The sequence below is a fragment of the Colossoma macropomum genome, unplaced genomic scaffold (genome assembly GCF_904425465.1).
Source record: "Colossoma macropomum unplaced genomic scaffold, Colossoma_macropomum, whole genome shotgun sequence".
Lineage (NCBI taxonomy): Eukaryota > Metazoa > Chordata > Actinopteri > Characiformes > Serrasalmidae > Colossoma > Colossoma macropomum.
Window position 1 is genome coordinate 12,912,653 of NW_023494800.1, and position 13,139 is coordinate 12,925,791.

General features: G+C 38.8%; 2 protein-coding genes and 3 non-coding genes across 6 annotated transcripts; all 5 read left to right on the plus strand.

The window, feature by feature from the left end:
* Positions 1-325: 325 nt before the first annotated feature.
* Positions 326-3,703, plus strand: rpl17 (ribosomal protein L17). The gene is made up of 7 exons (XM_036588223.1): positions 326-373; positions 962-1,011; positions 1,390-1,430; positions 1,979-2,113; positions 2,286-2,384; positions 2,997-3,188; positions 3,626-3,703. Exons 2-7 carry the CDS (start codon positions 972-974, stop codon positions 3,671-3,673), a joined length of 555 nt encoding a protein of 184 aa, XP_036444116.1. The 5' UTR covers positions 326-373; positions 962-971; the 3' UTR covers positions 3,674-3,703.
* On the plus strand, positions 817-887 carry LOC118820726. Its single transcript, XR_005008272.1, has one exon. It is a non-coding gene; the product is annotated as a small nucleolar RNA SNORD58 (small nucleolar RNA).
* On the plus strand, positions 1,815-1,882 carry LOC118820727. Its single transcript, XR_005008273.1, has one exon. It is a non-coding gene; the product is annotated as a small nucleolar RNA SNORD58 (small nucleolar RNA).
* LOC118820725 lies at positions 3,245-3,313 on the plus strand. The gene has a single exon (XR_005008271.1). It is a non-coding gene; the product is annotated as a small nucleolar RNA SNORD58 (small nucleolar RNA).
* Positions 3,704-8,169: 4,466 nt separating the features above from the next.
* Positions 8,170-11,947, plus strand: nkx6.1 (NK6 homeobox 1). Of its 2 annotated transcripts, none has more exons than XM_036588221.1 (3): positions 8,170-8,731; positions 9,667-9,839; positions 10,988-11,947. In XM_036588221.1, exons 1-3 carry the CDS (start codon positions 8,170-8,172, stop codon positions 11,231-11,233), a joined length of 981 nt encoding a protein of 326 aa, XP_036444114.1. In that variant the 3' UTR covers positions 11,234-11,947. The 2 variants fall into 2 exon arrangements, with proteins under 2 accessions (XP_036444114.1, XP_036444115.1); XM_036588222.1 differs by having other exon boundaries at positions 9,667-9,911; positions 10,988-11,069.
* The last annotated feature ends 1,192 nt before the right edge of the window (positions 11,948-13,139 follow it).

Consider the following 13,139-nt stretch of genomic DNA (forward strand, 5'->3'; position numbering starts at 1 on the left):
ATACGTTACACAAAATAATATAATGACTAGAAATCAGTAATGAATACTATATATATATATATATATATATATGAATAAATAAAATGTATATGCAAGTTAAGTAATGTATTGATTAAAATGCATTAATGTGTATTATAAATACAAAACTATTTAAGTAAATAAATTATATATGTATGTATGTACGTATGTACAGATAGATAGATAGATAGATAGATAGATAGATAGATAGATAGATAAATAAATATTTTACTGAACGCTGCCACTGAGCGGCGCTGTCTGTTTTCACAGATTTTTCTTATCGCCGAAGAAGCCAGACTCGATTTGTTCTCCCAGCATGCTTAGCGCTTCCTCTTCCCTTCTGCGGCCTGAGCTCGTAAGTGTCTGATGTAGAGCTGCGAAAATAAAATGCTGGATAATCCGCTCAATATCACTGTAATCCTCAATTTTTATACTCAGATGTTACATCTATACGCTTATTTAACTCATATTCGGCAGTATGTGTGATTATGGTGACGTATAGAGGAGGATTTTTAAAGAAATACTGGCAGTTTTCTCTCCGGTCTGCCATTTGTAGCCACAGTTGTTCTTGGTGGATTTTCTAGTACATATAAACGCTTTAACTGGCTGAGTTAACAACACAGAGTCGGTTCAACACTGATTATATGACATAATGTGTGTTTAGCCGATCGCTGACGGTCTGAGCTGCTGAATGTTGTTTGGCTGTGTTAAAGCTAGGTTAGCTTGTTAGCAGCGTTCGGCTGACCGGCTGCGTGTCTGCTGGAGCTTTTCAGTGAAGTGGGTTGTCAGTGCGGTGGGTTGCAATGATGACGATCTTAGGACACCTTTGGAATTAATAATGAAAACAACTTTGTTGAAATCTGAGCAACCTGTTTTGAGTTGCCGTGTGTGGCCGCTTACCCTTGTAGTATTTACTCATTGACTCTTTTTGTTCTGTTTCCAGACCTGCAGAAATGGTCCGCTACTCGCTCGACCCCGAGAACCCGACTAAGTGTGAGTATCTTTAAGATGAGTTATCAGGGGAAATAAAGCTGAAGCAGCATCTTCGCTATGAATGAAATCTAAATGTGTAAAGCAGGTGTGCTCATCTCTGTCCTTGGATGTCTACATCCCTGGAGTATTTGCTTCCACTCCAGGCCCTAATATATCTAGGTGCTTTAAAAAACGTACCTTAACTGGCATCGATAAAGATTCTTCAAATGCTGATGTAGGAATTGTTCCTGTTATTTAAATGAGGTGCCTGATTATCACTTCTACCATTTGTGGGTCACTTTTTGATCTGTCTGTATGAAAGGAAATAATGGGTGAAGGTTAATGTGCATCAAGGTCTTAACTGTGTACTTACAAGTTGGCCATGTGTTTCTCCAACAGCATGCAAGTCACGGGGCTCCAACCTCCGTGTTCACTTCAAGGTACAGTTTAACTCTTTGTAATCTTAGTTTTTGTTTGAAAGGTCCCAAACTTTAGGTGATTTCAGTTATTGTGTCTTGGATATCTGTGGATGCTTGTCATTGAATGTGTGTACAAGTCCTGAACAACTCACTTTGTGCTTTTCCATTGCTGTACAGTTAAATTGCCTAAAGTCGCTCATTACTGCGGGAAAAGTAATATTTGCAGGTGTTATTGGTACTGTACTTAAATGCCAGTATTGGATTTTTCTGTAGATTGTTTTGCTTTGCATGTTAAACATCTTGGCGAACTAAATATTAACACCAACTGATGGAGTTACTTGATAATTGTGGTTACTTCGTTGCCCCGGCTCAAGAATCCAACAGTGTTGCATATCCACACAGCAGCTGCGATGATGATCAGTTAGGACACCTTTGGATGAATAATGAAAATAACTGTGTAATTTCTGAGCAGCTTTCTCATTGTGGAATGCAGTTTTTATACAAACTAAATTGTCTTATGGGATCCCTGTTTTAAGATACTGTCTAACTGGGTTCTGTTCTGTCTTTAGAACACACGTGAGACTGCCCAGGCCATCAAAGGCATGCACATTCGCAAGGCTACCAAGTACCTGAAGGATGTTGTGGTCAAGCGCCAGTGTGTTCCCTTCCGTCGTTACAATGGTGGTGTTGGCCGTTGTGCCCAGGTAAGTGAGTTTTATAGTTGGTTCTTCTGATGAATGAGTTCAAGTTGTGGTGATGACAGTAAGAGACCCCCTTGGAATTTAACGAAGAAAGCTTGATAATGAGTAACCTCATATTTCTTTGTGAACAGGTGTTTTGTTCTTAGCTTTCAATGTAGTGTGTTGCTTCTCGTAGGCCAAGCAGCATGATTGGACCCAGGGACGTTGGCCCAAGAAAAGCGCAGAGTTTCTCCTCCACATGCTGAAGAACGCAGAGAGTAATGCTGAACTTAAGGTATTTGAACTCATGCAAGATTGAAGTTAAATATTGTGCTTTAAATGTAACTGGCATTTTCATCCAGCTGTTTAGGCCACCTTGTACAGTCCTTTTAGTTGGTTTGCATGTCTTGGTTGTACGTTCTTAAAATACAACTACATTGCACCATAATTCTGTTACTTTTCTGTACTGCAAGCAGCTAGTCAGTATTTCACTGCTGTGATTTATGAGGACTTTGGAAAATCAGGGTCTCCACCTTCCTTGTCTGGTTGATTCTGATGTACTATGATCAAAAGTTTCGGCTAGTTTCAGAATATTTCGTATACCTGAATTTCAGCTTAACTGTTTAAACTTTGTCATTCAGGTGACAACCACATGGAATTTAGTGGATAAGTCACCAACACTAAATATCAATGAGCTAATCGGAATAAAATGAGTAACCCGTTTGTACGTTTGCTTATCAGTTCTCATAAACTGAAGTCATGTCTCCAAGACTTTCTAAGGAGAAATGCAGTGCTCTGAGTTGTGAAATGGTGCACTATTGTTTTAGTGTGGGTTCACATAGGTAATGAATACCCAATTCTTTTTTGTTTTTTTTTGTTTTTTTCTCTGACTGTTTTGCATTTTAAGGGTTTGGATGTGGACTCTCTGGTGATTGAGCACATCCAGGTGAACAAGGCCCCCAAGATGCGCAGGCGTACTTATCGCGCTCATGGGCGTATCAACCCTTACATGAGCTCCCCATGTCACATTGAGATGATCCTCACTGAGAAGGAACAGATCGTTCCCAAACCAGAAGAGGAGGTTGCTCAGAAGAAAAAGGTAACTTTTTGCCTTGTCGTATTCTACTGTCTCTCTGCACAAACCTTTAGTTGTGGTTGTAATGATGACTTCTTAGGACACCTTTGGATTAATGATGAAAATAACTTGTTTTTTTTCTGAACAACCACTTATTTGATATGTCAGCCCAGTAATACCTGTCAGGGTAGATGTGAGGAATAGCAACACCCTGAAAACAGTCAACCTGTCTTGGGCTGGTTTTGTAGATCTGCGTTCCTGCAGGGTTTTGTTTTTAACCTTATCTTTTACACCTGATCCAACTCTCTCCGGTATCTCCAGATGACCTTGACGAACTGGATCAGGTGTATTAGATTTGAGTTAGAACTGGGTTCAGCTTGTTTGTATATCTCTAAGAGAAGGATTGGTGACTGGTTTCATTTGCCTTTCAATTTACTTGCAGTTTTCCTTTTTTCCTGTAGGTTTCTCAGAAGAAGCTGAAAAAGCAGAAACTTATGGCCCGGGAGTAAATGTAAATAAATACCAACATTCGTACCCAATTGTGGTCTGAATTGTTTTATTTCTCTGATCACTGGCTTTTTTTTTCCCCCTAAACTTTGAACAGTACACTAACTTCAGAATAGATTTTTCTAGATTTTCACCCATGGGTACAGATCATGGACTCAACCCTTCATTAACCACTATTACATGCATATCAGTAGTTTAATATTAGTTTAACACTACTATGCTAACTGTTATGGACACAATGCTGTACAGTTGTCATGGTTCAACTAAGGTTATAGTTGAGGTAAGCTTTATTGTAATTAATTTGTGTCCTTTGGGGGCCAGTACTTGGTGGACTGTTGGAAATAGATTGACATAGATTGCTCCACTGACTTGCGCGGAGCTTTTGCAATATTCTGTGGTTTATTTGGTACTACACATGGAGACAGTATCTTTTGACAGTAAAACAAATGTGTGACAAAGAGCAACAAGGCTCATGCTTCTGTGGAAAGATGTCCCTCTTATTGCATTTTGTTGGAAATAGACATTTAGCTATTTAAGAAACACATTTTTAAATGTAGTGTGGGACAAATGTGGAGAAACTTAAGGTGCATGCACACATGAGAGTGCAAGGGAGAAAAAGCAAGCGGGAGTGCCTGAAATCTCTTATTAAAAAAAAAACAAAAAACGTTCATCTAAAAATGGAAACTTGATATTTCAAATTCGCTGAGCATGTAACAGTAGTGTAAGGAAAGTGAAGAAGACTGCAGAAGAACGCCATTATTGAAGAATAATTTGCCTTGTGGTAGTGGTTTCTTATTTTGATTTTTTTTTCAGCAATTCAGCAAAGCTGAATCGCTGCGTGTTTTGGTGATGTGTGAATTTTTATGTTAAAGTAACTGCATGTTTAACAGGTATATTAAAGAATATACAATGCCAGAATATACAGTTCTACCGTGGATTGGGCTGAGTCTCAGTACATGTTCAGCCAATGTATCTTCCTATTTGTACTGCTACAGAGTGGAGAAGGAAAAGGTGTTCTGTTGTTTTCCACCAGGTGCATTATGAGATCTCAAATCTAATAATCTTGCAAATAGTGACCATGAAAAAGTGTAGTCTGAAAACTCTGACATTGGGCCTCATTCAATAACTGTTCTAAGTCCACTTAGTGTTCACAAAGATGCTGACATTTCAGCAGTGTTTTCTTATTTGGGATTTGTTCTTGGGTAAGAACAGAAAACAAAGTGCAACACGATATCGGAACAATTCTGCAGTTTAAGGATATCATGAATCTGACGTAGACTTTTTCTTAGGACCTTTCTGAAGAACACATTTAAAAAGAAACAGGAAGTTATTAGTGAAGAAGGCCTGTTGTCTTTAGATGTGAGAAGGTGTCAGACTTCAGTCTTTTAAAAGTCTTTTCAAAGTGTTCGTGTTGGTTATCATAAATCAGATTATGCGGAAGTGGACACGTAAACAGTTACATAAACAGGCTAATCTCTTAGAGCTCTTGTTAACGTGTATTGTTCTCAGTCTAGAACACTAGAACTTAGTTTGGGTTACTACATGCATGTAAATATAGTTAGTTTCTGAGACTTTAGATGTGGACAGAACAGGCACTTCGCAACAATTTATTGCTTTTATACGTTGAGGAAGGATGAAATAAAAAAAAAAGAGTTTTTGTAGGCCAGTTACTGGCTGCCAGTGTGCTGTTCTGTATTTTTCCATGCAGCTGTAGGAGCCCTCCCATAAGGTCTGTGTATTATTAGTATTGTTAATTATTTTTCTTTTAAAGAAAAAGATCCTTAAAGTCCATTGATATGTTTAAATGTTACTAGCATTTGTCAGCTGTGTGTTGTTAATCTGATTGTGCCTAAATAGTCTTTTGAAATGTACTTTAATGATAAATTTGTCATAAAACATAAATAAGGATTCAGTGTATACCATGGAGGGTCTTCACCTTTTACTTTTTCTTCTATATTATTCAGTATTAACTCCAATTAGGAACTGTTTGGAGCAGGTCAGTTGATAGTAACCAAAGCTGGAAATGCCACTACTGTCAACACCATGTCTGTGGTGTGGAATGAAGTAAAGGTTTGGTCTTAAGGATGGTTTGTATTAGTATAGTGTACAAAGACAACAGTGAAAAACCTGCTACAGGCTTAAACGTGCAGGAAGTACTATGCGGTGGGATTGAAGTATTTGAATACATATACAGAAATTAATTATCTGTATTTAGTACAAGTTAGGGGGATACTATTAGAATTAAATACTTAATTAAATGTGTTGTTCTGGTACAAATGTATGGGAAACAGCAGAGATAATGGGATTTTGAACACCAAGTATGCTTACTAATCACTTTTTAGGTGTGTGTTTTTCCATGTTACTAATGGTATGAGCCATGAAAGGGGGAGGGGGGGGTCACTGTTTCTTCCCGCAAGTTATCCTATAGCTAGCGTGCACCTATATGGTAGGTCAACCAGACAAAAGGGCCAATGAGTGTAGGTACAAAGTAGGTGTTTCTAATAAACTGGCAAGTGCATATTGGCCTAGTGAAAGAATCTTGTTCAGCCTCCTCCAGAGGGCGCCAAAGTGCTGCTGAAAATGGGGCTGGCGGTGAGGGAGGCTTTCAGTGGGGCGCAGTTTGAACTGCATATATATTTGTGTATAATACTCTGACTAAAATATGGATACTTTAAAGTGTTTGGATGAGTGGAATATTATTTTACCTGACGAAAAACGTTCCACAAACTAGATGTTTTCACACAAATACATTAATTGCAAACTCTCAGTAACAGCTGTCTGAAAAGCAGTAAACTGATACTTTGTGGTTTAATAACTTTAGTAAAAGCCTAAAATACTTTTATTAAAGAAGAATTAAGGCCTAATAAATATAATAAAGTAGTTTAGAGATTTTATTTCGTGTAGGCTCTTTCGTGACAACTTTCCAAGTCCAATTTTAAGGACATTTGTACTTTCGTTTACAAAGCACGAACTGCACGTTATAAATTAAAAAAAGCAGCATTATTTAAGAAATAACAAATAATAATAAAAACATTATAAAAACTTTCATCATTAGTCGATGCTGTGTACGGAATGTACGTTTGATGGCACTTAAGGAAACATTTTTCCCCCCTCAGGTGTGCATTTGTTTTTAACAGTTAGGCTACTGTTGAATGTGCCCTGCTAAAAAATGAGACCATTGCAACCATTAGGAGTAAAACCTGGTGGTTTTGCTTTCTAATGGGGATTGGCTTAATGGTTACTATTAGAGACCACAGAAAGCAGAGACGTTAACAATGAATAAAGTACAATACACTGGGCTGTAGCTGCAAATCCTGAAACACTGAGTCTCATCCGTGGCTCGTGCACAGTGCTTAGACAGCAACTCGGCCAAATAACAAAACAGTGACAGTAACGAAGACGACCGTTAGATATTATTCTATAATGAAGAAATAAAACTTGTGTGTTACTCTAATAATAGACTATTATAAAAAAAAAGAGACAGAGCGCGGATAGGCTAATAGCTCTGTGCTCAGTTTGGGTTTCGTCAAGTGTCTGAGATCTGCGGTGAGTCTCCCCACCTGAACACATCAGTCCTGTAGATGCGCAGAAGCAGGTCGGTCCTTTTTAACCCAGCTCTCCGATAGACTCGCTCGATTGTGTTTCTTTTTTATATTTAACAGTGGGCGGCCAGCCCGGTTTAATGTGCAAATGAACGCGGTGAATATAGAGAACCAATGAAGGCAGTGGTGGAGTGGGGGTCGTGGTGGGTGTACTTCAGTTCTGCCCCGGTACACGTCACGGCTCTCTTTTGCCCAATCGCGCCCCTCTGAGCGCCTCCACTTTCTCAGCCACATCCGCCAAACTTTGGAGTTTCGCAGCAAAAAGACGGCGGGTTGATGAAAATGGTTTATTATCTCGCGGGTCTCCGTGTGAACCGCCGAGACAGACTGCACCTTTATTTATAGATTCACAGCGCTGAATGGCAGCGTTTGCATTCAGGCAGCCTTCTCTCTCTCTCTCCCTCTCTCTCTCTCTCCATCTGACTTGCAAGTAAAAGAAGAATGCCTCACCTTCAAGATTTGCAGTGTTTTAACGAACTGACTGGATTTTGCCTGTGAGGATGATTACACCGCGCCGCTCTGACTGACTGGGAATTTTAAACAACAACAACAACAACAACAACAAAATATTAATTTTAATATTAAGCGAGCCTGCTTTTGTTTTTTTCTTTGTTTTCCCAAAAATATTATTTATTTATTTTATTATTTTTTTTTATTAATCTTGGTCGGCACGATGCTTTTTAAGTCCGCTCTTCTCTCTGCTCTGCTCTGATGCAGAATAACCTGCCGTCGCTCCTCCGCTCTCCTGCGTTCTTACGAGCAAAAAGCAGAAGAAAATCTTTTTAAAAATCGCCACGTTTTCCACCAAACCTCCCACCGCGCGCTGCGTATTCCTTTTATTTTTTCTTAATTTTCCCCTATTTTTATTTAATCATTTGTCACCGAGTTTAGTGGTTATGCTCGCCGTGGGTCAGATGGACGGGTCCCGTCAGAGCTCCTTCCTCCTCGGCCCTCCTCCTCTGGCCGCTCTGCACACCATGACCGAGCTGAAGGCGCCGCTGTACCCCTCGTACCCTCTGCCCTCCTCCTCCTCATCCTCCTCAGCCTCCCCCACTTCGGCCTCCCCAAACCCGGGCGGTCTTCCTGCCTCCTCTCCGGGCTCTAAGACCCCCACAGGACCCCAGTCAGCCCCTCAGTGCGGAGCCGGCACCCCGCACGGGATAAACGACATCCTTAGCCGGCCCTGTGTGGTTTCCTCTTCCCCATCCTCCTCCTCCTCCGGGCCTGCAGCCTCCTCTCCGGCCGGCCTGCTCACCGGACTGCCGCGCTTCAGCAGCCTGAGTCCCCCTCCGCCTCCCGGCCTCTATTTCAGTCCCGGAGCGGCAGCGGCAGCAGCAGCAGTGGCCGTGGGCCGCTACCCCAAACCCCTGACCGAGCTGCCCCCAAGGACCCCCATCTTCTGGCCCGGGGTGGTCCAGAGCCCCCACTGGAGGGACGCCAGGTTCACGTGCTCACCCCGTAAGTGTTCAGAGTTGATTTACTTCACTTCTAGTGACGATTTATTGTAAAGCTCTTATAATAAATGAGCAGGCAGGCTTTGATACATATAATACAGAAATAAAGCAATAACAGTTATCCTCCACAGTACTGACACCGGGACAGCTGTCTTTGCTTTGGGTTCATTATAAAAAGTAACATGGAAAATTCATATGATAAGTACATACAGTTTAATACAATAAAAATATAGTAAGTAAATAAATTGACAGTCTATGAAAGTAACATACCACCTCTAATAAAGGGTGGTCCAGCCATTATTTAGGAAGCCTGTCCACTTGTCATGCTTTTATCCAACTTTCTCACGCTATTGGCTGATGTGTTTGTCAGAGGTGCTAAGTGCTGTAGGCTGTATCTGTTATTACCTTCATTCAGTGTATTAAAGTAAATAAAAGTGCAATTTTGTAAGATGCAAAAATAATTCAATAAATGGTATGAGAAGCCCCTCAGGTGTATTCAGGTATTCTGGGCCATCAGATAAAAGGGGAAGCTCTTGTTTAAAGATTAAATCATTATTCGTCATTAAGGGCCTGTCCCATATTACACCTCCAGCCTGATGACTCATAACGCCTGAATCCTCCCTGTTTAGGAGGGCACATTTTAGTCCATTTTATTCAGCTGCGCTTAATGAAGTAAGTGTGATTCAGTATAAGATAAATTTACTGTATGTGATAAATGAAGGTCACAGATTACAGCATCAGTCACATCTTCTGTCCATCTCGCCATCCTGTTCTTCTGTTTGTAAAAACCTGCTTTTGTGCTTCATTTGGATTTTTTTCTAATTATTAATTGTTTTCATTATTAGTAGTTATTAATTATTAATAATTATTAATTGAATGTGGAGAATGAAGCTGCTGTTAGTGTGACACTCATGTTGTTTTTCCTTTCTGTCTGTTCAGATCAGAACTCAGTGCTGCTGGATAAAGACGGGAAGAGGAAACACACCCGGCCCACGTTTTCAGGACAGCAGATTTTCGCTCTGGAAAAGACTTTTGAACAGACCAAGTATTTAGCGGGACCGGAGCGCGCGCGCCTGGCCTACTCTTTAGGGATGACCGAGAGCCAAGTGAAGGTGAGAGAGCAGCACCTGAGCACCACTCTGAGTGAACATATTACAGGAGAAAGAGATCAGTAACACCAGCAGGTTAGATTATCATATCTGTGCACAAAAACAAAACCGCTGTATGTGCTCAGTGACGTAATCTCCATTAAACACAGCAGAGTAGGAATAAATGGACTGTATTACCTCAACACAAAATACGGCTGGAATCAATGTCGAAATATTTTCAGTTTGTAAGTGAAACATTGAGTAGAATAACAGCTTTAATTTTATTGTTTATTTTCTTTACCCGCATAAACTAAACGAAAAGTCCAGTTAAACAGTGAAACTAAAACAGTTTGATTATAACGCGCTGCCCAGTAAATTAAGCTGCACATATAGATTATATAGATTACTGAATTATCATAAACAAAACATAAAAACAAAAATATTTTAAGTGCATTAGACTAATGAAATAATAATAATAATAATAATAATAATAATAAAGCCCACACATACCTATTATTATTATTATTATTATTATTATTATTATTATTATATGATCTTGATCATATAATATGTGATATTGATCGTATTTATTATGATTATTTCAGGTTTCTGGTTTGCTAATGATTGGATGATTAATTATTTTTGATCTTATTTCAGCAGAGATGGATTATTAATAATTCTAAATTAAGTTAGGATTTGAGAATATCTGTTTTTTTAGTTTATTAATAGTTATTTTTGCTTATTTAAGCAGTTGTGGTTTATTAATGATTATTTTTGTTTTCTGGATTATTAATGATTATTTGTGCTCTGATTTTAGCTAATCTAGTTTATTATTTATTATGTATGCTCTGATGTGAGCAGATCTGGTTTATTAATTATAATCAGCAGAGCAAAAATAATAATTAATGAAGCAAATCTGCTCAAATCAGAGCACATATAATAATTAATAAACCAGATCTGGCCAATCTAGTTTATTATTTATTGTGTATGCTCTGACTCGAGCAGATCTGCTTCATTAATTATTATTTTTTGCTATGGTTTGAGCAGATCTGATTCATTAATTATTATTTTTTTGCTATGATTTGAGCAGATCTGATTTATTAATGATTGTTTATGCACTGATTTGAGCAGGTCTGGTTTATTAATGATAGTTTGTGTTCTGGTCTGAGCAGGTCTGGTTCCAGAACCGCAGGACTAAGTGGAGGAAGCGGCACGCGGCAGAAATGGCTTCAGCTAAGAAGAAGCAGGACTCCGAGACAGAGAGGCTGAAAGGAGCCTCGGAGAACGAGGAGGATGATGACGATTACAACAAACCGTTAGATCCGAACTCAGACGACGAGAAGATCACACAGCTGCTGAAGAAGCACAAAGCGAACCCGGCTCTGCTCGTGCACACGGTGGACAGCGAGGGCTCGTAGAGGAGGACACTGCCTCTCATACACAGTTACTGAACTATCATTCACACACAATCTTGATCAGCTCTGAAAATGTGTGTTTTGTGAGAAAGGACGCAAAACTGAAGCCTCGCGCGCTCTTCTGGAGGAGCTCAGCAATAGAGACGTTTCACGCAAATTGGACGTGTACAATAACAGCGTGAGTGGTGTCCAACAGAAATTATATTACTGTGAATATTTATGTGTAAAAATATCTCCTTTTTGTAAAGTAAACAACATAAACTCTTTCTGTTTGTGTTCCCGGTTCATTCTGGTATTCCTCTGCGGGCTGTTTCAGTGAGAGTCTGTTTCAATAAGCAGCTCAGCTTTAATTCCAGACTACAGCTTCAGCCCTTTAAGGAGAAAAGAGCAGCTCATTGAGAACATGGGCTAATGTATGATTTCCCTTTATTTTTGTTTTGCTACATTTTGACGGTCCAGTTATCCAAAACTGAATTCATCCACTGCTGTGGCCTGAAAGTTTGAAGTGTAAAGAATAAACGCCATTTAGCAATGAAACTATATTTGTAATATAAGGAATAGTGTTCGTCTCATAATGATAGAATGATGTTCCCTTTACTTTTCACACTTAATTTATGAAATTTTTCAGTTTGTAACAGTGTTTGAATCCGGAAAATGCGCTTTGCATATTCGTGTGTATTGCACTTTTATTTAATAAAAAATGAATATTATTATGAACCTTCTTTTTTTTGACAGTTGTTACTTTTCGTTATAATAATAATAATAATATTTATTATTGTTATTATTATTATTATTATTATTATTATTATTTATTGTTGTTATTGTTGTAGAGATTCATGAAAAAAAGGAAAGGAAAAGAAAAACAAAAGAAACTCCCAAAACACTATTAGCAAATTTATATATACATATATATACATGGTTGTTGTGTCAGCCATTGTGACAACAACAACAACAATAATAATAATAATAATAATAATAATAATAATAATAATAACGTGAGAGTGGGTTGAGTTTCAAAATCTCACACAGTCCTATCGCAGGATCTCTTTGGGATTTAATCAGTTCATGTCATTAATATAAACACAACGCACAACACAATTAGGGTACAGCACGAGTTGGGCAAAACAGTTTGTCTTTCGTTCAGTTATCCTCTGTTATCTGATTTTGAAAAATCTGATTGTATAAAGTGAAGGTGGAATGGCGTTTACAGTGCAGTGGTCGTAAGCTGATGTCGGAATAAGTTCGCTGCGTCTGTCTCACATGATTAGATCGGCGTGTTCTCTGAAAATTGGAAACCACTCAGTCGATTTATTTTCACTTACAAGATATTCAATTATAAGAGGAGAGTGAGAGAGAAGCAGCCTTTTCCACTAAATCTAGCCTTGTTCTCAAAAAACACTAGAAGCAGGCGACCTGCCTTTGGCATGGATGACTTTAAGTGGGTCAGACTCCTTTTTTAGATGGTCAAAAGATCTAGAATTAATCTCAGGCTAATTCAAGGGACAATTTTTTTTTTTTTTAATTTGTAACGTTGACGTTTTTTTTTAAAAAATCTGCCTTTCCCTGCAGTCCTACAAATTTCAAATTTCTAAGTATTTCTAAGTATTTTCTATTTTTAAAGGATATTTGAATATGGGACGACATACAGGATTATAGTTCGCCAGTTTTTGCATTGTCCACAGAGTGAAGTATTTCAGAGTCAGTGCAGTGGATTACAGGTTCACTGATCAAGAAAGGCTGCGTTCCAATACGCGCTCTTAACGCTTAGAATTCTTGCCGTCTGAACTGGCTAAGCGCCCTAGTTACAAAACAATGGCTATAAGAGTTCTAGAACACGTCTATTGAAGCACATCGAAACAATTCTAGAACCTGACTAGCAACTTTAATTAGGACGCCACTACGAAAATCG

Bases quoted from the DNA above. Each gene is read 5' to 3' on its own strand.
- nkx6.1 (XM_036588221.1), top strand. From the start codon at position 8,170: ATGCTCGCCGTGGGTCAGATGGACGGGTCCCGTCAGAGCTCCTTCCTC. The intron at 8,732-9,666 runs GTAAGTGTTCAG...CTGTCTGTTCAG, and splicing joins CAGGTTCACGTGCTCACCCC to ATCAGAACTCAGTGCTGCTG. The intron at 9,840-10,987 runs GTGAGAGAGCAG...TGGTCTGAGCAG, and splicing joins TGACCGAGAGCCAAGTGAAG to GTCTGGTTCCAGAACCGCAG.
- rpl17 (XM_036588223.1), top strand. From the start codon at position 972: ATGGTCCGCTACTCGCTCGACCCCGAGAACCCGACTAAGT. The intron at 1,012-1,389 runs GTGAGTATCTTT...TTTCTCCAACAG, and splicing joins CCCCGAGAACCCGACTAAGT to CATGCAAGTCACGGGGCTCC. The intron at 2,114-2,285 runs GTAAGTGAGTTT...TGCTTCTCGTAG, and splicing joins GTGTTGGCCGTTGTGCCCAG to GCCAAGCAGCATGATTGGAC.